Source organism: Aythya fuligula, chromosome 2 (genome assembly GCF_009819795.1).
Source record: "Aythya fuligula isolate bAytFul2 chromosome 2, bAytFul2.pri, whole genome shotgun sequence".
NCBI classification, from domain to species: Eukaryota; Metazoa; Chordata; class Aves; order Anseriformes; family Anatidae; genus Aythya; species Aythya fuligula.
In genome coordinates, this window is record NC_045560.1 from 104,329 (window position 1) to 126,406 (window position 22,078).

General features: G+C 42.2%; 1 protein-coding gene across 13 annotated transcripts in view; it reads right to left on the minus strand.

Moving 5' to 3' along the window:
* Nucleotides 1–22,078, minus strand: part of SMARCD3 (SWI/SNF related, matrix associated, actin dependent regulator of chromatin, subfamily d, member 3) — a 94,838-nt gene that overhangs the window by 51,370 nt on the left and 21,390 nt on the right. For 4 of the 13 annotated variants that reach the window (XM_032183312.1, XM_032183310.1, XM_032183311.1 and 1 more), the window contains exon 3: nucleotides 409–626. In XM_032183312.1, coding sequence (XP_032039203.1) covers nucleotides 409–617 — 209 coding nt within the window. In that variant the 5' untranslated portion in view covers nucleotides 618–626. Of the gene's footprint in view, nucleotides 1–408; nucleotides 627–10,013; nucleotides 10,738–11,673; nucleotides 12,179–12,289; nucleotides 12,556–22,078 lie in introns of those variants that run through there. The other 9 variants (XM_032183305.1, XM_032183302.1, XM_032183304.1 and 6 more) reach the window with 8 other exon arrangements.

Here is a 22,078-nt window from a genome sequence, read left to right on the forward strand (position 1 = left end):
CATTTTCTTAGCCAGTCAGAAATCAGAGAAACTATACAAAGCAGACAACAAATTCTAAAATCGATGTAGTATATTAGAAAAGAATTGTTCATTAACTTTACAAGCTAAATGTAATGGCCAGATTTATAGCCCAATACACTTGCAAGGTAAAAAAAAAAAGCATTTTAACTGCAAAACAAGAAATTTGTAATGGTCAACTTGTTCAGAGACCATTCACAAAATACAGAGTAAAATTTACCTTTATTTTTTTTTTTTTTTTTTTTTTTTTGCCAGTTTTAAGAAACTGACATTATATAAGTCTTCTGGTCTGTCTCATTCAATCTTAATGGTCTTACCTATTGCTAAACAGAGATCAATAATTTTTCCTCCTCAAATTGTTTTCCATTGCTTCCTTCCTGGAATACTCACCTCCTAGTTCGATTCTGGGTAGCTTGCTGCTGCTGTTGCACTTGCTGCTGCACCTGTTGTTGCTGGACCTGCTGTGGCGCAGTGCGTTTTCTTGTTGTTTCCATCACAGTCTGGGGCATCCCAGGTCTCACTGAGGGGCTTCCAACATATGGGGGACCTGGGGGACCCATGGGAGCCCCCTGATGGGGCATTCGAGCTCCTGATGGCATCCCAGGTCGCTAGGGAAGAAGCAAAACAGAAAGAAGAGCCAGTTTGGTCCCTGCTTCCTCAGCTGCAACATTTGTACATAACCAGACACTAGCTCCAGCAAGTTCCCAATTTTTACCATCCTTCTAAACACTATGCAGCAACGCAAAGTGCAAGAGATCTGAATAGGAATTTCATGGACACTGTAAAGAGGAACTCTGTGATAAAGTAGACAGGAAACAGAGATGAGAAATTCTAGGCTAGGGAAAACACTCAGTGGTCAGTAGCACCCAGGCCAGATTACAGTAGATAGCTCTACCTTCAGACTAAAGCTGACATGGCATGATATACACAGTTCAAATTGGAGCAGTCCACACACTAAACAAAGCCACAAGCAAGCTCACATCCACAGCACTTCAGATTTTGCAGTGACTAGCAGGTTGCTTTGCTCATACGGGATGTTGTAACAAGCAAAGCTGAACTACGGAAATGCTATGCTAAAACATTTTCCATTAAGAGCCCTTGCCTCCACCTACACTGGAGAGCACCATAAGCTCATGAAGTGACAAGAATTCTTTAAGAAAAGGTCATCTTTCCAATCAAGGCTCTATAATTAAAAAAAAAAAAAAAAAGAGAGAGAGAGAGAGAGAGACAGCGACAGTTTGCCAGCAGCTCCTTTAGGCATTTGAAAGTCCTGATATTTATGTTGACTTCAGCATGCTCTGGAGCAGACGCTTTAGGTGAGACCACAAGCTTAATGATGTACTAGACATATAGCAAAGTCAATGGTAAATCCTAGTTTATATTCCTCAAGGTAAAAGACCATTAAAATAATTGCCACTCATAAAACTTAATTTAAAACAGAGAGAACTTAGTTTCATTCTAAGAATTACCAAAACATTTATTATAAATATTTACATATTTGTGAAAATACAGACATGCACACACACTATATGCATCTAAACCAACACATGAAAAAGAATGATCATACATAAAAGTCTTTTGAAATTCTAAACTCCCTCTAGAAAGTCTTCCAAGGAAACCAAAAGGCCATGGCATCCGTTATAGGCAAGTAATTGGTTAAAGTATAGAAACGGGGAAAAAGTAAATGTTTCTGACAATAAAAGGAGTTTTTCTGGGACCCATGCTTTTCAGCATATTCAGAAGCAACCTTAAAAAAAAAAAAAAAAAAAAAAGAGAGAAAGTAAGGAAGCAAAAAAATTGTAGATGATGTTAAGTTATTCAGGCTGGCAAGGATGAAGACCAGCTTCAAAGAACTGCAGAAGGACTTAAGGAGACTGACTGCACAAGTAAAAGGAGGATGAAAATGGATTTCAATACATATTACAAGTGATTTACATGGAAGAAATCAATCCAATCAACACATACAGAACAACGTACTCTAAGCTGACTGTTGCCCAACAAAAGTAAGATTTTTACATAGACACCTCTATAAAAATCATCAGCCATTAAATAATAGAAATGACAAGGAAAGGAACGGAGAACATCACTGCACCATTGTTCATGGTTTGCCAGTACGGTGAATACTGTGTTCAGTTCTGTTTTCTGCTGAGTGTAGATTAGACATGAAAAAAATACAAAGAATGGTATGGAAAAATTAAAATATGCAATAGTACTCACGTAAGTAAAATCAAATATACTATGACTCTTCCACCTGGAAACAGATGACTGAAGGTAATCTAAGGTGGCATTTGCAAGAACTCTGCAAAATCACAAGTGGCCTGGAGAGGGCAGATGGGGATTGACTGTTCACTGCCCCTACTAGTACATAAACCTTGGCCATCAGAGAAACACATGAGGAGTCAGGCTCACAGACAAACAAAACGGTGTTTTGCCACACAGTGGGTAGTGAACCCATGGAACTGCTTTTCAAAGGGATGCTGAAGACATGGGAAACAGGTTTGGCTCAGAAATTTCTCTGAGTTATCAACAGTCAAAGACCAAGAAAGTATACAGAAGAAGTGTTCTAGTGGTCTCTAAAGTGGAATGTATGCACCCCAGAGGGTGCACAAGACAATCCACCAAGGTGCAAGAAGTAAATATTTTTTTGTACCATTAACATTTTTTTAAATGGAGTTTTCATCTTTATCCTTTTTTAAAAAAAAAAAAAATCTGTTTGTTTTATAACGTACGTAGTGGTACGGGAGTTCATATATAGAATTTATAAATAAATATATACATATGGAGGGTGCATGCTCAAGAATTTTTAATGATAAGGGTGCACAATCAAAAATTTTTGAAGACTGATGTTCTACACACCTGCCCTTCTCTCTGTCTATCGTAGCCATCTGTTACGGTTGTTGTTAGGGATAGCACTGCAGGCCTGGAGGGACCTTTCCTCTGAGCCAGAAAAGCAGCTCTTACATTATGCTCTGACTGTTACATTTTACAGTAACAAAGCACCTATTCTGGCTGAAAGCTCGAAGCAACAGTGCTTAGCTGCCTCTCCAGATTACCCACCCAAACTCTCTGTAGTCCCCAAAACCCCAATTCAGTGCCCTCCCTGATCATCACAAGTCTTAAATATTCTTTGTGCTTGGATGCACGAAGAAAAAGGAAGAAAGAAAGAAGGGAAACAATCAGTAAGGAAGCAATGGCTATCACTGGTTTGGGCAGAGAGGGAATGTTGAAATAGGAGACAGACCAGCAACATCAGCCAAGCAGGTGGATTCAGGAAGTATTCATGTAGGAGACTGATGGTGGTTATGACCATTGAGCAGAGCAGTAGCAAGAGACAGCAAAGAGGCAAAACTGAGGCTCTGTGCAGAGCTGAAAACATTGTCTCCCATCAACACTGAGCTATGAAGACTGCTGGAACAGAGCAACTCTCTTCTTTCCCACTCCCTGACCCAAGCAGAGTCTGCAGAAACAAATGGCCTGGAATGGGCTTCACACTTGAGACTGTATTTAAGATCTTTCTGTTGTCTGTCAATCTACAAATTGTGGCCTTCTTCCAGCAAAGAACAGACTATTAGGCCGGCTGTTGCCTGTCAATCATCCTGGGACATTTGACAGGCATTCAGAAGAGTCAAGATCCTGGACATAGTCATCTCATGTTCATCTCCTCTGGAGACTGTCTGGCCACAAGGACCAGACTGCAAACCCACTCCTCTGATTCTCATAAAGAACACCTTAAAGCCTGGAGAACAAGATCAGCAAGCCAGATCTAGTCTTGATCTAAATTTGAGATCTTTGAACTTTCTTCAGTTCCCTTTGTTAAGCAGTAAAACAGAGAAAGGTAGAGAAAGCATGAAACAGAAAAATGAGACAGCTCTAGCAAGAGCAGCAACACTGTGGACAGCATATGCAATCTCACTCATTTATGTGCCTCACTCTTTCCCTTAACTTCTCATACTCCTATCTCCAGTATCATATGCAGATAAAATCTTACTCACTATGCAGCTGCCATCTCACTGACATAAGCCCACCAGACTCCCAACAGATATAGAAATGCTTTCCCTAGCTAAACTTTTGTAAAAGGAGAACACACAAGCAATTACCTTACCTAACAGTTTATTTTGCTCTCAAACACGTGAGAAGGAACACAGTGGCAGAAAAAAACCACAGGTTTTCACAATCATGACAAAATGAAAAAACAAAAAAAAAAAACAAAAAAAAAAAAAAAGAAATTGCCACAACACTAAAGAGTATTACAGTACAATTACATCTTTTGAAAGAGATCTGTGAAGTGCCACTGGCTACAGCTTAGGATCTCTCTCTCCCCTCTTCCTCATGTTATCAGAGGAATGGAAGCTGTCCTGAACAAATATCATCCATGGTGAAGGCTGCAGAGCAGAACAGTACTAACACATTCTTTTTCCTAGGAGATCACTATCTCAGATGCTCCTACTCAACCTCCATCCACACACACAGACCTATGCCCTTTTTTCCTCTATTGATTCCATACACGTATGTGTTACTCTGCACTACTTCAAACATTACTGGAAAGAGGGCAAAAGCACTGTGGGGCATAACAAATGAGGAAGACCACAGTATGTCCCCAGCTGAAGGAACCACGCTTACAGCTCTCAGCAGACGAAGCAATGAGTTGAGTTCGTCTGCTCGCAAAGCAGCTAGACAAGGCCAAACAGTACAGCACACAGAGAAAGGTACACAACCAATATTTAACACATGCATGCTGGTCCCTAAGAATTCTGTTGATTGCCTGCATTCCTCACTGCTTCTGCATCTGTAAACAGTCCATCATTGGCCTAGCATACATCGTTCCAAAACTGAGCACACTGACAGTGCAAAAAGACCACCTCCCCAACAACTGCTGCTAAATCTCTTTCACTACCTTCTACTGCACAGCTTCTTAAGCCACACATTTGGCTTTTCTACTTTCTTTCCCTCCTAAACATCCTGTTACATTAGAGAATTGCCTTTTCCATCCTTTTCTTCGTCATTCTTCAAGTAAACTTGTAATTTCTGATGGAAGAATTGAAACAGCAGTGGAGAGGTGTTCTATATATTTCCACTGCAGACGTTTTTCTCAAGAGACATCAACATATAATATTGCCTGGTGGCAACAGGTTCCTGACTGCACAAATGGTTCCCCAACAGTGAAACAGATTCTTTTAAGTATAAGAAACGAACTTGTAGACATCTTCTCTCCTCTCCTCTAATAACTACAGGTATGACCTCATATGGCTTCCTGTTTTTTAAATGTCTCTAAGTCTTTTAAAGACTTAGTAAGCAGAAATATCAGTATTTCCATTCTTACTGCTCATCTACTATATTTACCTTCCTCCATTTCCCCAAGGCACTCATATCCTAGAATCAGGGTCCAAGTGCTCCACAGCTGTGACTTCCAAGTTCCACCCATTTTGAAAAATGTTCATAACAATCCAAAAATCTTTAACTTGGTAAACACTACATTTACAAAACTGTGAATTGTAACTTGAGACACAAGGTCAGTGACCACCTTTGTATTTCACGCACGTCCATCCAGAACTCTGAACAACTAGATACCAAACCCCAAAGCACTCAAATGTACACAGTTAAAACAAAAACAAAACAACTATAACAAAAAAATAAAACAAAACCAGCCTTTGGAACTGAAACAGACAAAGCCAATATACTAGCTTTGAGTTCCATCAGCTTGCTGGTTTTAGTAGATCTGATCACACCCACTATAGTGATCTAATGTGATACGGAGTGGATTTTGTGAGAAGAACAACTAGGAGAATATGCCTCTTCACTCTGTAAACGAGTTTGGGAGGGTCTTGGGAAGGGAGAGAGAACAGAGCTCTGCAACATCATGGCTAGAACCAAGAAAAGACTAATCAAGTCATCATAGAATCAGAGAATGGTTTGAACTGAAAGGACTGAATGCTGCACAATGTTTTTACTCCACCAGACTTCTTTAAGTACCATCTCCCAATCACGTTTTTTCACTGTGGTAACATCACTTGAATTCCTCAGGCTGCCCTGCACACACCCCAAGCATCTCCTTGCTGAACAAAACAGAAAATACGTATGCAGTAAACCAGTGACTTCGTTCCAGAAACTGTTCTCTGAAAATGTCCTAGCACAGACAGATGTACAGACCACTCTGTATTAGGAAAGTGGAACAAACTGCCCAATGACGACGGTTCATGAGGCTTTCTTCTACCCTTTCTAGTGTTCATGCTCTGACAAGATAGTATTTATATCCACGATAATATAAAAATTAGTAAGATATTTCTCATTAATGAAGTTCAATTTTTTCAAACCTAGTAATCTCTTCACCTTACTACTTCTGGTAGTGATCTCTGCAGACTGATGACCAGCTGAAAGAAAATAGACCACTCTTCAATTTGGGGAAAGTATCTCTAGTTCTTCCTGTTATAATAAAAACAAATACCGTAACATGCTGAAATATGAGTCCTTGAGGTCATCCAGTCCTTCTTAGTCTGAATAAAGTGTCACCAGTATCTCCATCATCTTAGACAGATGTTTACTCCTTTAACCAGTTCCTAAGAGCCTCCAGTGTCAGAGATTTCACAACTTTCCTAATCAATCTCTATCCTTAGATATTATGACCAAAAAAAAAATAAAAAACAAAAAATAATCATTTCCTACAAGGCCTAACCACCCCAAATTTCCCATTCTCTTACTGATGAAGTCTTCACAGGCCTCCCACTATCACTGCTCTCTGAGTTACCCCTCCTTTTGCTTATTTATCACACAAATGAGCATGGCTCCACACGACCAAAATGAAAAAAAGTAAATCTGATAAGTATGCGCCAACAGATTGGCAATACCTTCTGTATTATTCTCTGCCCCATTTCTTAATGAAGCTAACATTTTACTTGCTTTTTTAGTACCAGTGGCTGCTGCTACATACTAGGCAGCCCACAATAACATCTGAGACTTCCTCCTGCATGGTTATAGTTCATTGATGTATGAGAAGATACAAAATTTGTTTATGAAATTCACTGCTCATCCCCTTTTCCATAACACTGGTGAATCTATTAAACACCCCATACACATCACTGAAAAGCCAGACCCGTCCTTTAATCTATTTTTTAATGCATAACTGGTATTAAACTGTAAAGATTAGCAGAACCTATGTAAAAGCACATATTAGCAGAAACTAAATACATGTAAGGACTTATTTTAAGAGCTTCCCAAGCACAGCACAGGGGGCAAAGAATAAGAATAACTAAGGGAAGAAAGTGATTTGAATTGACAACAAGTATATTGTAAATACAGATACGACTTGATAGTTTAAAAAAGGGACATAGACCTTTATAGGTATATCTTGTGTATGAAAGGAAAGAAGATTGGTTTTGGAAGGAAGATAAAGTGGTAATAGAAAAAAGAAAGCAAACTAAAAAGGTCAGAACAACCGGACAAGAAAACGAACTTCTCAGCAGCTTCTTGTGGGAAGATGACACCGGCAAGGTCAACAGTACACGGTACCAAAGAGAAGATTGCTGCAATTGAGTCACAAAAGGACAGACATCTGGACAAAAGCTTTGACAAGATCTGCACTATGGATCTTCTCAAGGCTATATGTGAAGATACTTATTTGAGAAAGAAAGGAAAAAAAAAAAAAAAAGGAGACAAGGAAAACATCCAGTGAAGGGATCCAGCCAACAGGGCGGCCTATGATAGGATCTGGAGGATGGAAGAAACTGAGAAGAGGAATGGCCTGCAGAGATTAATATCTTGGTTTTGGTCAACAGAATTTAAAGTAAAAGCTGGACACCCAGAGGGAAATGTCAAAGAAAGCCTGAAACGTACTACTGGACAGTAGAAAACACATCAAGAATAAGATAAATCAGCATAAATGTAGTCATTAAAGCTGTATATATCCATAAAAGTGCTAGAAATAGAGCAGAGAGGGGAAAAAATGACAAAGTGAGGGATGAAACCTTTGAAAAAAATTCCTTTCTCTCTTCCCACAGAAACAATGTGCAGGACCCTGATGCCACAGACCAGGAGTTAGAAAATTGTTAAAATAAATAACTGAAAGAAAACTACTCTTTCTAGAAGAACTGCTGAGCAGAGGTGTAACGAACTATCAAGAATTTAAGCAGGATAGAGTATCGCACTTAAGATTTTTAACCATTAAGAGATCTTACATTACAGAGGCATCCTATCTGAATGACACAAACAGGGAAGAAGACATCTTCTAAGCTAGCAATACGGAAAAGAACAAAGGCAAGATGAAATGCACAAGAGCAAAGGGCAAAGTGACCTCAGCAAAAGAACATATGTTTCCAGAAAGATGAAATGAATCCAAAATCTAACTGTCCTTAGTAAATACCACAAAATTCTCCTTTCCATGTAAGTGTTCACATAACAGAATTTTTCTCACAACTTTCCACCCCTATTTACATACCCCCATTTTTGAAAAATAATAATAATGCCTTTAATAACCAAATAAATAATTTTATTGAAGATAAAATATAAATAATTTGAGAGGGAGTTTTTCCCTGAAATGGGGGCATAATCTGATTCCAAGGAATTCTGTAAAAGTTTGCTATTCATTTTGAATTTTCAATTAATTCATTCAGATGCAGACATAGTGTATGTGGTAACCAGACTCTGCAATGTGTGAACTCAGGGTAATGGTTGTGATGGCTCATTCCCTTTGGTAGGATACTGGACTTGAAGAGATAAAATTAAGTTATATCTTTTTTGTTTATTATTATTTTATCTTTTGTAAGTAATGGAAGACTGACTACCTCAATCTGTTTTGATCAAACTGATTCTGAGATCGGGAAGAAACTAAAGGTGAAGAACAAACACAGAAGCAAAAGCAGAACTACAGGAGAAGAGGGTCCTAGAAGAGGTGTTCCAGCAAGAGAACACCAGACAAGAATCCCTAGCCTCACTAAGGTAATAAAAAGATGATGAACAAAAGCAGGTATGCAGGGTAATACACATATACAAGTAAGATGCCACTAGTAGCTAAACACCCAGTGCTGACAAGTCTGACTCTTCTAGCATCCAGATAAATAATGGAAATAAGTTCTACTACATTTATTCTGGTCCAAATTAAAAATTCCCATGCTTAAGAGGCTAACATGCTTCTTTTACACCTACATGGGAAAGAAGCAAATTCACCCAACTAACTCAGCAACTCTCCCTGTTACTGAAGGAAGACCACTGGTGTGCAAATACCAGCAGAAGCCCTGGAAAAGGAAAAATACACACACCCCTTCCACCTTGCCTATGGTTCTGCCCAACTATGGTCATCTTAATAAACTCACATGTCCACAATGAAACCACCATTACAGACCTGCACACCTGCTATTCAATCATTCCTGCCCATCTGCCCATCTAGCAATGCAGACTAGACTGCTCCTGTACACTGGTACCACATCACCTGTTCGCTGTTCTCACAAAACCAGAATGCCACTGAGAAGTCCTCAGCCTCGCAAGCCTCACCGTACTCAGGATCTGAAGGACACAAGCTGGATTCAACACATCTGGGGTAAGCCTGAATTATGGAGATAACTTAGAGGCCTGCAGTGAGCTCCCCCAGATTTCTATGACCTTTGCACAAGACTGTCCAGCTGATGTCTTCAAAAAGGTCTCACAGAAGGTGCTAGAATCCTCAAGAGAAAACAGACTATCTCTGTCCAAACAATATCTGCACCCATTGGGTCTTATTTTTGTTAAATGTATATCAATACAAGAAATCCAAATGCTGTAAATGGCGATTGCTTTCAACCATTAGAGAGACATTTAAAGAACATCATTTCCAATGGCAGAAAAACAGGATTAGCATTTCCCCTTAAATGGAGATCGAAGCCTTAATTCTTTAAACAAAAGCAGGACATCTTTCTAAAGACATTAAGTATTCATTTAATAAGCATGGCACCCTGAAATTCTCTCATGGATGAGTGCCCATAGACTGTTACAGATCTGCCAGCTAATCTCTTCAAGCCCCTGAAAGTCACCTGTTAAGTAGCCAGAGGATACATTAGAGCCCAGACTGAAGACAAGAACCAGAGCGCAGTACCACAAGACTTCATCAGGCTTGCATCAGAATTGTTTTTCAAAACACAAGTTTGATTACAGAACAAAGTGTCCTACAAGCCCATTTGGGTCAGATCCAGTGCAGATTCTGCACCATGGTCAGGCTCAATAGCATGCCATTCACCAGTCATGGAGAATCAAAGCAAAAATCACAGCACACAACCCCCCAGACACAAGCCGATATTATCAATGAATCGGTGCATATTCTGGGGGTTTCACAGACCCCGGTGCTCTGCTGGCAAGGCAGTTACCACCGCCCCAAGAGCACACTGCAGGAGCCGATCCAGCCCAGCACAGAGCCTCCAGTTTCCACTCATCCCTCTATTCAGAGCCAGCCAGCTCACTAACTTTCCCGACTCACCACCCCATGGACCAGAAACTCAAAAAGTTTGCTTTTCGTAGCTTTGCGAGCCCCTCCTGTAACTTCGTCTGTAGCCATCAGGGTCTGCTCAGCCTCTCTCACTCTCTCTCTTCCTCTTTCTTTCCCTTTTCTGCCTTTTTCTCCAACTCTCCCCTCTGAGTCCTGCTGGGCTCTCACACTTCTAATAGCGCGGAGTGGGGAGGGGGCCCCTTCAGGGCCTTGCTGACGGCCCACTCGCGCTAAGCCTCAGCTGCTGCATTCCTCCACTGATAAGCCAGAAATAGTTTGTGCTGCTGGGTTCTGTGTGTTTACTCTGCAGGGACAGAAAATCCAGCTTTTTAAACCTCTCTGTCCAAACACCAGAGATAAGCAGGAGGCAAATTGAAAACACGCCTCAGCTTTTTCGCAGTGGCTCTGCAGCCTCTCCTCCTCAGCGCGAGGGGATGGTAAATTCTGGGGCAAGGGGGAGGGGGCAGCCTCACAGCGACATAAACTCGGTACCTCGCGGAGGGAGTTTTCCCATTAGAAAATGCAGCAGGCGAGCAGTGAGAAACAATGGCTTTCCCTTGCTCCCACTGCTCCTCCCGCGCTGCATTTCCAGGCCTTTTCCCCAGGGACCTGGCAGGCAGCACACAGAAACATTCGCTGGCAGCGTTTCCAGCATGCAAGGCTGAGAACTATCCCCTTCGGACAAGGCAGAAACAGCAGGAGGCAGAGAGCTGGGAACAGGGAAGGACAGCGTGTGAGAGCAAGGGGAAAGAAAGAGTGTGAGAAGAGCGGGAGGCAGGGGGCGGGGGGGCAGCATGGCGACGGCACAGCGCCTGCCTCGCTTCCTCGCTCCCAGCCTCACTGGCGGGGTGGCCGCCCTCGGGATGCTTTGATACAGCTGTGACGGATCCATTAGAGACCCCCAGGTGACTGACAGATGCAGACAAATTATTAACACCACAGCTGCCATGAGACATCAGCAGCTTGCTGCTTATCACACAAAGCCCTGCACAGCAACGCATGTCATCCTGGAACACTGCTGGGAATGTGGAGCCCACCTGCCACCCACAGGAAGGGGCTGCCTCCATGACCGCTTGCTGCTCCAGTGGCCCTGGACGTGAGCTAGTATGGCACCAGGTGCCGGCAGCACAGCGGCCATTCCGCAAGCAGCAGTGCTGGCTCCTTCAACATGGCAGAGCAGGCAGCAGTGGCCTGGGGCACGATCTGCTTACCGACAGCTCCATGTGTGTCTGCAGCTTGCGAGGGGCTGATGTTTCCCAGTCTGCCTGACACAGCAATAGAGGAGATGTTGCCAGGTTACGAGAGGGGTTTATTCTATTCCTCTGCTTGAAATTCTTGTCTAGGGGCTGTGAATTTTCTGGCAAGACTGCAAACAGAGGAGAATCAGATCTGAAACAAATAAATAAATTGCTGCCTTCCACCAGTAATAAAAACAAGCTCAGGAAAGGCACCATATTTGCTAGCAGCGAAGAGCAGATCATGAAGATCATACGGCCTTTTGAACACGGGGATGAAGACAACAATCTCCACTGATTCTCAGGGTGACCCCAACCCAGGCACTGCTGTGCTGCGATACCCACAGGAATTACAGAAATTTCGGGAGAGTGGGTGTTACATCTCCCCTCCCCCTCTCAGTCCTTCAGAAGCAGTATGCCTCGCAAAGCAGCACAACCTTATTCAGGACATGAACTAAATGGTTCCTGAGGTTCTGGTTGACTGGCACTGATGGTACTTGTGATCTGGAACCAAACTGTTACGTGTCAGCATGCTTGGCAAGGTGGCACTGGGACTGTGTACTCAAGTTTTTTTTAGATCACGAGAACTCACAGTTAACACTGGCTCCCATCTTGTGAGCCCCTTCTCAACCTCCCTGCAAGACGACAGGCTTTTTCTTTAAAGTCCACACCAACATTCGGCTGCCGCACTTGGTGGGGAAGCGGCAGCTTTCCCTGCGGTGGGGCTGCCGACCCGAGCCCGTGCAGAGCCTGCTACTCCCGTCCCTGACGAGGAACCCCGTTACCACGCTACTTCACGAAATGGCCCCGCGCAGCTCGAGGCACGCTCAAGTAGCGGTTTGCTCCAGAAGGCTTCAGGCAAACAACCGCCAGCAGCCCCGAGCGCCTGCGAGCCGCAGCGCCACCCGGCCGCGCCGCACCCCGCGGCTCGGGCCCCGCGCACCACGAGGCCCTGCCCGCCCCCCGCGGGGCTCCGCGCCGCAGGACGAGGCCGGCGGGCGAGGCCGCCGCCGCCCCCCCCGCCCCCGGCCGCGGCTGTGGCGGGGCGCGGCTGCCGGCTGCGGCGCGGCGCGCAGTCCCCCCTCGCGTCCCCCCGCGCTCCTCCGCCAGCACCATCGGCACCGAATGGCAACGGCGCGCCCGGCACGGGCAGGGCGTGCGCCAGCCGCGGTCCCGAGCGCGCCGCGGTCGGGCGCCGAGCCGAGCCGGGCCGAGCCGGGCTGGGCCGTGCCGCCCGCCCGCCCGGGGCCGCGCCGGACCCAAGCGGGCCCCGGCCGGGCCGCCCGCAGGCCCCGAGCGCGGCGGCGCGCATGCCCGGCGCGGCTGCCGTGAAGGTCAGCCGTGGCCTAGCGGGGGACGCGCGGGCGGAGGCGGCCGGGCAGGCGGGAGGGAGCGGCCTTAACCCCTGCCGCGCCGAGCCGGCGCCCCGGGGGCTGCGACCGGCAGCGAGAGCCCGCACGCCCCGGGGCGGCCGGGGTGCGGAGCGAGGAGCGGGGCCGCGTGGCCCGGCGGGGGGCGGGGAGGGCGACGCTGCGCGGGCCGGGGACGGCTCCGCCGGTCCGCTGGGGACGGAGCTCGGGGCCGCGGGCAGCGCCGGGCCGGAGCCGCCCCCGAGAAGCCACCGCCGAAGCCGGGGAGCGGGCAGAGCGGACACGCTGCGAGCCCCGGCCCCGCGCCCGCCTTCCGAGGCCGGCCCCGGGCGCGGCCGGCAGCGCTGCCCCCAGCGCCCACTGCACGGGCTCCGGCCCCGGCCCGGTCCTGCGTGGCCAGCGCTGCGGAACCAAGACGGTTGGCGTTAGGAATGCAGGTTTTAGGACTTCTTGTTTAACATATTATATATAATACCTAATCAGTTAGGGCAATGAGGTACAGCTGCTCCCCTCCCCATGAAGAACCGGCGTCTTCATTGCATGATGAAGCACGAGGATCTGCTAGGAAGCGTTAATGAATTTCGGTGGAATACAATAGCGTATGTAGTGTATTCTACCTGGACGTTCTTGTAAGGAAAAGAGATTTCTTGAATGTCAGATTACAAGGTCAGCCATTTGACAGTTACGGAATGGCATCCACTGCAGCCACAGAATGCATGAGTAAAAGTCCTGAAGGAAAAACCAATTATGTAGGAGTAAGACTCAGCTCTTTCTTAGTACTATTGCAGCTCTCAAAGTACTTCAGAAAACATATATATATTTATACTGTTTTTTTTAAAGTGGAAACTAAGATACATATGGATGGAATTGCCTTGACCAACATTACCCAGCTAAGAATTAATTATTTCCTGTGTTCTTCCACACACCGCAATGCTGTGAAGGACAATGAGAGTGTAATACCTCGACACAAAAGGATGAAGCTTACAGCGCAAGAATGTCTTCTCCCAAATTTTCATACAATTTTATTTTAAATCATTTCTTTTTCTCTTTTTCCCACATTTTCTCATAAAAGCATAGAAAACTTTATCTTCAGATCTTTATCTTTTATCTTTAGTCTTTATTGGACTCTTTATCAGGGAGTGTAGTAATAGGACAAGGAGCAGTGGCTTTAAACTAAAAGAGGGTAGGTTTAGACTAGATATTTGGAAGAAATAGAGGGTGGTGAGACTGGAACAAATTGCCCAGAGAAGTTGTGGATGTCCCATCCCTAGTAGTGTTCAAGGTCACATTGGATGGAGCTTTGAGCAACCTGGTCTAATGGAAGGTATGGCCCATGGGACCATGCCCAGGGGGGTTGGAACTAGGTGATCTTTAAGGTTGCTCCCAGCCCAAACCATACTGTGATTCTATGAAAACAACTGTGTTCTAAAAAAAGTGCATGGTTCAACCCCAGTATCGTTCTCTTCCCCAGCTGCTATGACTATCTTGGCAGCTCCCAGCCATTTGTGGTCTACATGACAGTGGCATAGGACTGACTCTGCAGTGCTTGTATAGTGCCTTTACTAGTTCCTGGAGGCCGAGCACACTGTGGGGACCTCCTTCCATTCCTCCATTGCTCTCTCCAGCCTCACTTTGTACTATATTCCTAACACATTTCATTTCAAGGAAAGCCTGACATTCTTCCTCCTTACTTGAGCTTTAGGAGGCCACCTTTTCTCCCACAAATTTGCCTTTTTTTTTTTTTTTTTTTTTTTTTTTTTTTTACTTCTATACTGGTATTCAAGCTTTTAAAATTGTTAAACTACACTGGTCAGGCTACAAAAGATAAGGTACAAGTTGTTTTGGGATATGCTTGCAGCTTTCATTTTTTTGATCTACATACACATAATTAAAGAAGTACATGAAAATAATGTTAGCTACAAAGGGGCACGGTTTGCTACATGGTTTGCTACAAAGGGGAATACAGTTTTCACTTAAGTCAACAAGGCTCAGAAAGTTATTCTCAACAGTTTTGAAATTTATGCAATATGGTGTAGAAAATGTACTGAGAAACAGACAGAAAACGTCCCTAGATTGAGGCTCTGCTTATTCTAAAGAAATGACAATATGTACTTGAGTTCAAAATTATTTAGTATTCTCGTTAACAATACAGATAATGAACTAGAGAACATGCTTATTAAATTTCCTAGCAACATACAGTTTGGAGGGGTTTGAGGTATGCTGTGAAAGAGAATCAAAATTAAAATCCTGAGAAGCTGGCGACATGGTTTGAAAGAATGGGATAAATTCAATCAGAAACGGCACAAGCTTCCACATCAAGACAGGAATCAACAAATACATAAACAGAGGAAGGAGAACAACTGACTATTTTTTTCAGAAAAAAATGTTTGGTGGTACAACATCGTAAGTTGAATGTGAATTAACAGTACTACACTGACACAAAGTAAAAGAGACAAAAAAAAAAGCCATAAGAGCAGTAACAGTGAGAGCTGCCCCACTTCTCTCATCCCCTTGGTGGCAACATAAGCAGTGACAATGGGTTCTAGATTCATATTCTTCTTCTCCACATTTTGTCTGTATTCTTCCCCACCCCTCCTCCTCCTCTGCAGGGCACAAATGGCCGTAGCTCAAGATTTCCCTAAAGCTGCAAAATTAAATTTTTCAAATATTGCTGAGAAACCCTTCCCTTCCGAAGTAATTCTTCTGCTATCTGAATTGTTGTCTCGACCAGACTATTCTTTGCAATTTGGGACTCTGTGTGTCAAGGAAAATCTGTGTGGGAGAAAGATGGTTCAGGGGAGAACAGTAAGTGTGACAAGAACTGTAAAGTCTAAGGAGGGAAAGAGAAAATTACAGCCAAAATGCTGCTGCAAATCGAAAAAGAGCTACTCTCCGTATCCACAGTACAAGAACTAATGGATTGAAATTTTCCCCAGGAAGATTTAGATTAGATATTAAGGAAGAGTACAGCAGGAAAGGTACAGATGTTTCATAGAATCACAGAATAGTTTGGGTTGGAGGCAACCTTAAAGATCATCTAGTTCCAACCCCCTGGCCATGGTCCCATGGGTACAGACACCTTCCACTAGACCTGGTTGCTCAAAGCTCCATCCAGCCTGGCCTTGAACACTTAAAGGATGGGAATCTCCATCACTGAAGGTCTTTAGGAACAAGTTAGACAAGCATCTGCTCAGAGTGATGTAGTTGGTGTTGATTCTAACTTGGGTCAGGACAAATAACTAACTCCCAAAGGTCCCTTTTGCTCTGTTTGCCTCCATGAACTGTATGGAATTTCACATGACAAAGATACGGCTTTTCTCTAGCTGGAATGTTTTTTCTTGGCAGACTGTGCAGATCTGCTGCAAACAAGCTTAAGCTGATCAAAAACGGTCTCTTAATTTTTTTTTCTATTTTGGAAAAAGAATACATATCTGATTGCTACAACAATATAGGAATAAAGAATTTGCATATGCAAATTGATGCCTGTTCTTTGAAACTTACCAAGTATCATACAGCTTTTATACTCTAGCCTTTTACATTCTTCTTGACTCATGGATCTTCCACTACTATTTTACGTAACTGTGTCATAGACATACCCTTTTAAATTAGATCTTTCCACTAACTGTTTTTTCAAATCTATCTGGAATGAAGCAATTTGTAGAATGCATAAAGAAAGAAGACTTGAAATAAAGGCAATAAAAAATAAATAAAGGCAAAGAAAAGTGTTGTCTCTAGAGGTTCTAAATAATATTCTGCAGAGACAGACATAATTAAAAACTTATGTCCTGACTACTTTAAAAGCAATCACAGGCAAGACCAGGGACACCAAAAGATGGAGGAAAATATATGTAACAATATAGGATGCAAATATCAACTATACTTGCATTTTACTCAACCCTGCACAGTCCTGTGACCTCACAGTAAGCTACTAGGCCCCACTGTGCCTCTGCCTTCACTTTTCCATCCTCCCAAAATATATTTTCCACAGCATGTCCAGTGATATCTGTGCATGGTTTTTCATGTCCTCTTAGCAGAGAAGCTAAGTGGTACACACAGTCCACGCTAATCCTTTCATTTCCAAGCCAAGGGCCAAGGAAAATAGAGAGGAGACTGTTGGGGGTATGGATTTCTGTTTTTCAAAGGTGGACAAAACAAAGGAATCCTTGCTAGGGAATCCTTGGGAACCAAAAAAAAAAGACCAGCCAACAGCCCCCCTACACACATACATTTATTGCCCCCTAGACCAAAAAGGGGTAGTTGATAGTTGGTATTTGAACAGCTTCATGATTGTTGATCAGAATGATCAGTTTGGAGTATGTTTGGTAGCAGCATCATGAAGAACTCACCTGCCATGACTAATGGACAGAACACAGATGGAGGAACCACTGGGTCAAAGTCTAGCGCTGTATAATCAAAAGCAGCTATGTAGTATATAATTTTTTCAGACATAAAGTTATTGCATTAAACTTTAAGGCTTGGTATTCCTATAGGACATCTGCTAAAAAAATTCTTTGAATTACTTTTAAGTACATCTAGCTATTCTCATTTGTTCTACCAGCTTTGTCCCTAGCGTTTCTTCTTTATGTTTATTGTTTATGTCTTGAAGCATTTACAGACAGCAGTCATAACCACACTCTGCCATCCTTTTGCTACGTTAAACAAGTGAAACTTGTATTTGGTCTCTTCAAATAAAAATGCCAATTTCTCATCATTCCATTGGGTTTTCCTCTGTCAGCCCCAGTTAACCTGTCAGGAACGTGGATAAACAGGATTGTAATCTCAAAGGCCAGGTACTGGTATGGTATTAATACTTCTCTCATCAGCAGAACACTCAGTCAAACTTTCCTAGCTTCCCAGCTACTTTCCACTATATTCTTGATGGTAATAACCCCAAATTCTCCTGCAAGTGGGCTCATACACTAGGTTTTTTCTCCTTCTTAATTCACTGTCATTAGGTAAGCCTCCAGCTTACAGTGCTGATTCCTGTTACAAGTCCATGACAGCATGACTGTGCACTGTATTGTCATCAGAGGTTGGAACTAGATGATCGTTAAGGTCCCTTCAAACCCAAACCATTTTATGATTCTGTGATTCAGAGTTCATCTGATTTCATCCAGAAATATGATTTCATCATATTGAACATCTAGTTCAATATGATAACTTACTCTCTTCTGATTCAATGATACCTGCCTAATTTGCATCATCAACAAATTTCATTATTACACTTCCTATTTTTTTGTGCCATAGGCATCAGCAAAAATATCAAACAGCATCAATCCCGAGATAAATCCTAAAGAAACTACAATCTGTCTTCTTTGTCATCTTTCCTCACCTGCCTTGCAATTCTTCCGTTATTATCTGTTTTCTGAATCCGAACAAAATTTTCAGATAGCACTGCAAAGGCTTCGCTGAAGTCTAGATAAATAAGAGATATACTGTTTCCTTTGCTTAGAAAATTAGCTGAGAAAACTATTAGATTAGTAAACATTAGCTTTTTTTTTTTTTTTTTTTATTCCTATCTAGCATTATATCTTCCTCATTCTCAGTTATTTTCCCTTTCAAAATTTATCCTTGAGCTTCGTATGAACTTAGGATCAGACTAATGCAACTGTCTAGAGTACACTTGCCCTTCTGTAATATAGGAAAACCAGCAGGATTTCCTATTTCTTTATCAGGAAAAAAGATTTTTTGAAAGCCCATTTTGATTAATATTAATAATGATACAATTACATCTTGGTCTCAGTGAAAATCATTTGAGAAGTATCTATAGTTTGAGCAAATTGATAATAAGTAAATACTGACTGAAGAATGTATTAATAAACAAAGCTATATAAGACGTGAGAAAGAGTCTCAGAAAAAGCACTAGGAGAGTGGAGAAAGCACATAACCAAAGAAGGAAAACAGAGCTGTCTTGGCGTAGACCAGCTAATAAATTCACCTCTCATTTCAACTAAACTAGTAGAACAATTATTAAGTGAATAAAACCACAACAGACTTAGAGCACAATGGAACTGAAAGTGGTAAGTAATATTGTTGATTATAAAAAAAAAAAAAAAAAAAAAAAAAAAAAAAAAGCATTGCCAGACAAGGCCCAAGTGTCTTTTTAAATGATTTTATTTGGCAGAATAATTACAACAATTACAAACAGATTACCCCCAAGAAAAGTCAATGTTAATCTCAAACGGTACATAATTACAGCAAACATCAATGACTTTGGAAAATGGCAGCCGGTGGTAAAATGGCAAATGTAACTTGAATGTAATGTAGTAAAACATATGTCTGAAATTCTTAACATGAACATAATTTGTATGTTACTTCTAAGCAAAATAAAAATTGGCTGAGAGGTTATAAACAAAATGTTGTAAACATGATAAAAACAAGTGGAAGAAAAATTAGCTACTAAAGACTCTGACAATGGTTGTTATACACAAGAGGGTATTTTGTGTCTTTTTGTTTGTTTTTACCGTCTTCAGAGATCTAAACAAGGGAATAAAAGACATGATTAAATTCTCAAAAGATTTTGGGGAAGTTTCACAGCCAGTAAGGACAGAGGATTAAAAAAAAAAGCAAGTGGGTCTAAAATGTTGGAAGATTTAGGCTGGAAAAACACAAGCAGGCAGTGGAAGATAAATCCTGAGCTGAAAGAATTATATGTCTACAGTAGAAGGTAAGACAGTTTTCTAACCTTTTCAGCTTTCCATTCTCCTAGTACATAAATACATACATGAAATCACAAGAATATGGAAACGCTAGGCACAGCAACTGATGGCACAGGGACATAATTACAGTGCTCAGGCTTCAGCTGGACAATTAAGTTTTCAAACAGGCTCTTTTTCAGCAACTGAGTGTTGCAAAACTGGAAAACATCCATCTCCAGCACAATACAGTGCTTCCCCTCCTCATCTCTCACCATACTATAGACACAGCAAGTTGACAGAGAACAGCTCAGAGCAACAAACTGCATTTGGCAATAAGGTCATGGAACTGTACAATATGCACAGTAATATACTGCCTGTACTCCCAGAGGAAGAAAAATAAATAGATCTAAACGACAAGGGACTTGTTAACTGCACCTTAAAATTGCAGAGGGTAGAAGAAACATAAGTTGAATCATTACAGTGTTCAAAAAAAAATAATTTGCAGGAATATGCTGGTAAGACTCAAATAGCAGAGAGGTGTGTTCGTGTGTGGATGTGAACTGTGACAGGGAAAAGAGTTACTCAGTGCATGTTATATCATATTACCTGTCACATTCCACAGTTCTTCCCATTCTTGGTGCTTGGTTGTGTCTAGGGTTCGAGAGTACTAGGCGGAACAGATAAAACTATATGGTCTTTGGCCTTTATAGTTTAGAAGTGAAGTTAACAGATGGAAATAGAAAGGGAGCACAGGAACAGAGAGAGCACTAATCATCATGATAGGCAGTGGACTTGGCGCACCAGCTGTCTAGCCATGCTTATTTTGAATAGCCACCAAATTCCTACTCTCTGCACCCCATCAGCAGCACCTGTTTCCTGACCAATTTATACTCAGCCTGCAACTTGAAACCATAGAAACAATGTTCTTGTAGGAAATTTTACTCTATTCTCTTTTAGGAAGCAAATGTGCTTCATTCTTCAAAGAGATTCCCTAGCACTCAGATGCTACAGACAAACAAGTACGTGCACATATGATACAGCAATGCTGAATGTTACTTATAAAAGTGATGGCAAATAGGCACAACTCTCTGCTAAGGTTATACAGAGAAAGAATTTCTAAATTTTCGTTATAAACCCAAAGATATATATATTTATAAAGATTATTTCTTTAAATTTACGTAGTTAAGATCTCAGATATTAACCTGGAGTATGATATTTACCTACTCTAAACAAGTATAAAACAAAGTTAAAAATATAGTGTAAAGTATATGTAATGGAAAGTCAACCACTAACATTTCACCCATAAGAAATAAGGCAAGCAGAATATAGGAAGAAAAAAGTTACACAGAAAACGCTTGTCATAGTTCTGTTCTTTAGAAAAGCTTCTTTTGTCTATAACATAACTGATTCCTTTGCTACTTCATCTGACTTGTAACAATTCTTCCACTTACCAGATTGTTTTAATGCCTTTTTTTTTTTTTCCCCCAGTTTCTCCACCTCCTTCTGCCATTTGGGTTAATCCTTTCTCTTCCTAATCAAATTCCTGCCACTACAATTCTGTCTGTTCTGAACTTGGCAAGTACTTTTTACTCTGATAAAATCCACTTTTTCTGCATCCCTCTGTCTTATCCATTTGCTGATTTTACCCCACCTACAACAGCTTTCCCATTTATTTATCATCTCACTTAACTCTGGGATGCTTTGCCTCTACCAAGCTGTTGCAAAAAGTCAACAATCACAATTCATCTTTAGAAATAAGTTAGAGAACAATCAGTTGCAGGCCTACACCCTTCTCCTTGTTATGGCCTTTTTTGAAGGCTTTTAATTGTTCTTTCCTATGTCCTCCTTTATACGTTAACCCCATTTATCTATCAAAGTACCAATTCAGTGGACCCTCTTGCATGCTTACAGGACACAGCTCTCTGACATTTCAAACCAAAGTCTAGACTACCTTCAGAAAATGACTCCATTCTGTCTGGCAGCTGTTGAAGAATAGACTACATACATCTAAAATAGTTAACAGTCTTTCAGCTTCTAATCCTTTTGCAGTCTCACAAAATAAAAATGCTTAGGAACCTGACTGCAGCAGGGACCCAAAGACAAAGCATGAAAGAGACTTAAGACTCTTCTTAAGACTTACAAAGATTTAACAAATTCTCTTGATTCCTGTCGCAACAGTGCAGTTACCAGCTCCTAAACCTCTTCCCCCTCACAGAAAGCTGCAATATCACCTACACAGTAACTGTTAGTGCTGCGCTATATCCTTTCTGATCCTGAACATTCACTGAATTCTAAAGAAGTGATAGCTCAGGAGTGGAGGCTGTGATTGGATGGATGGATGGATGGATGGATGGATGGATGGATGGATGGATG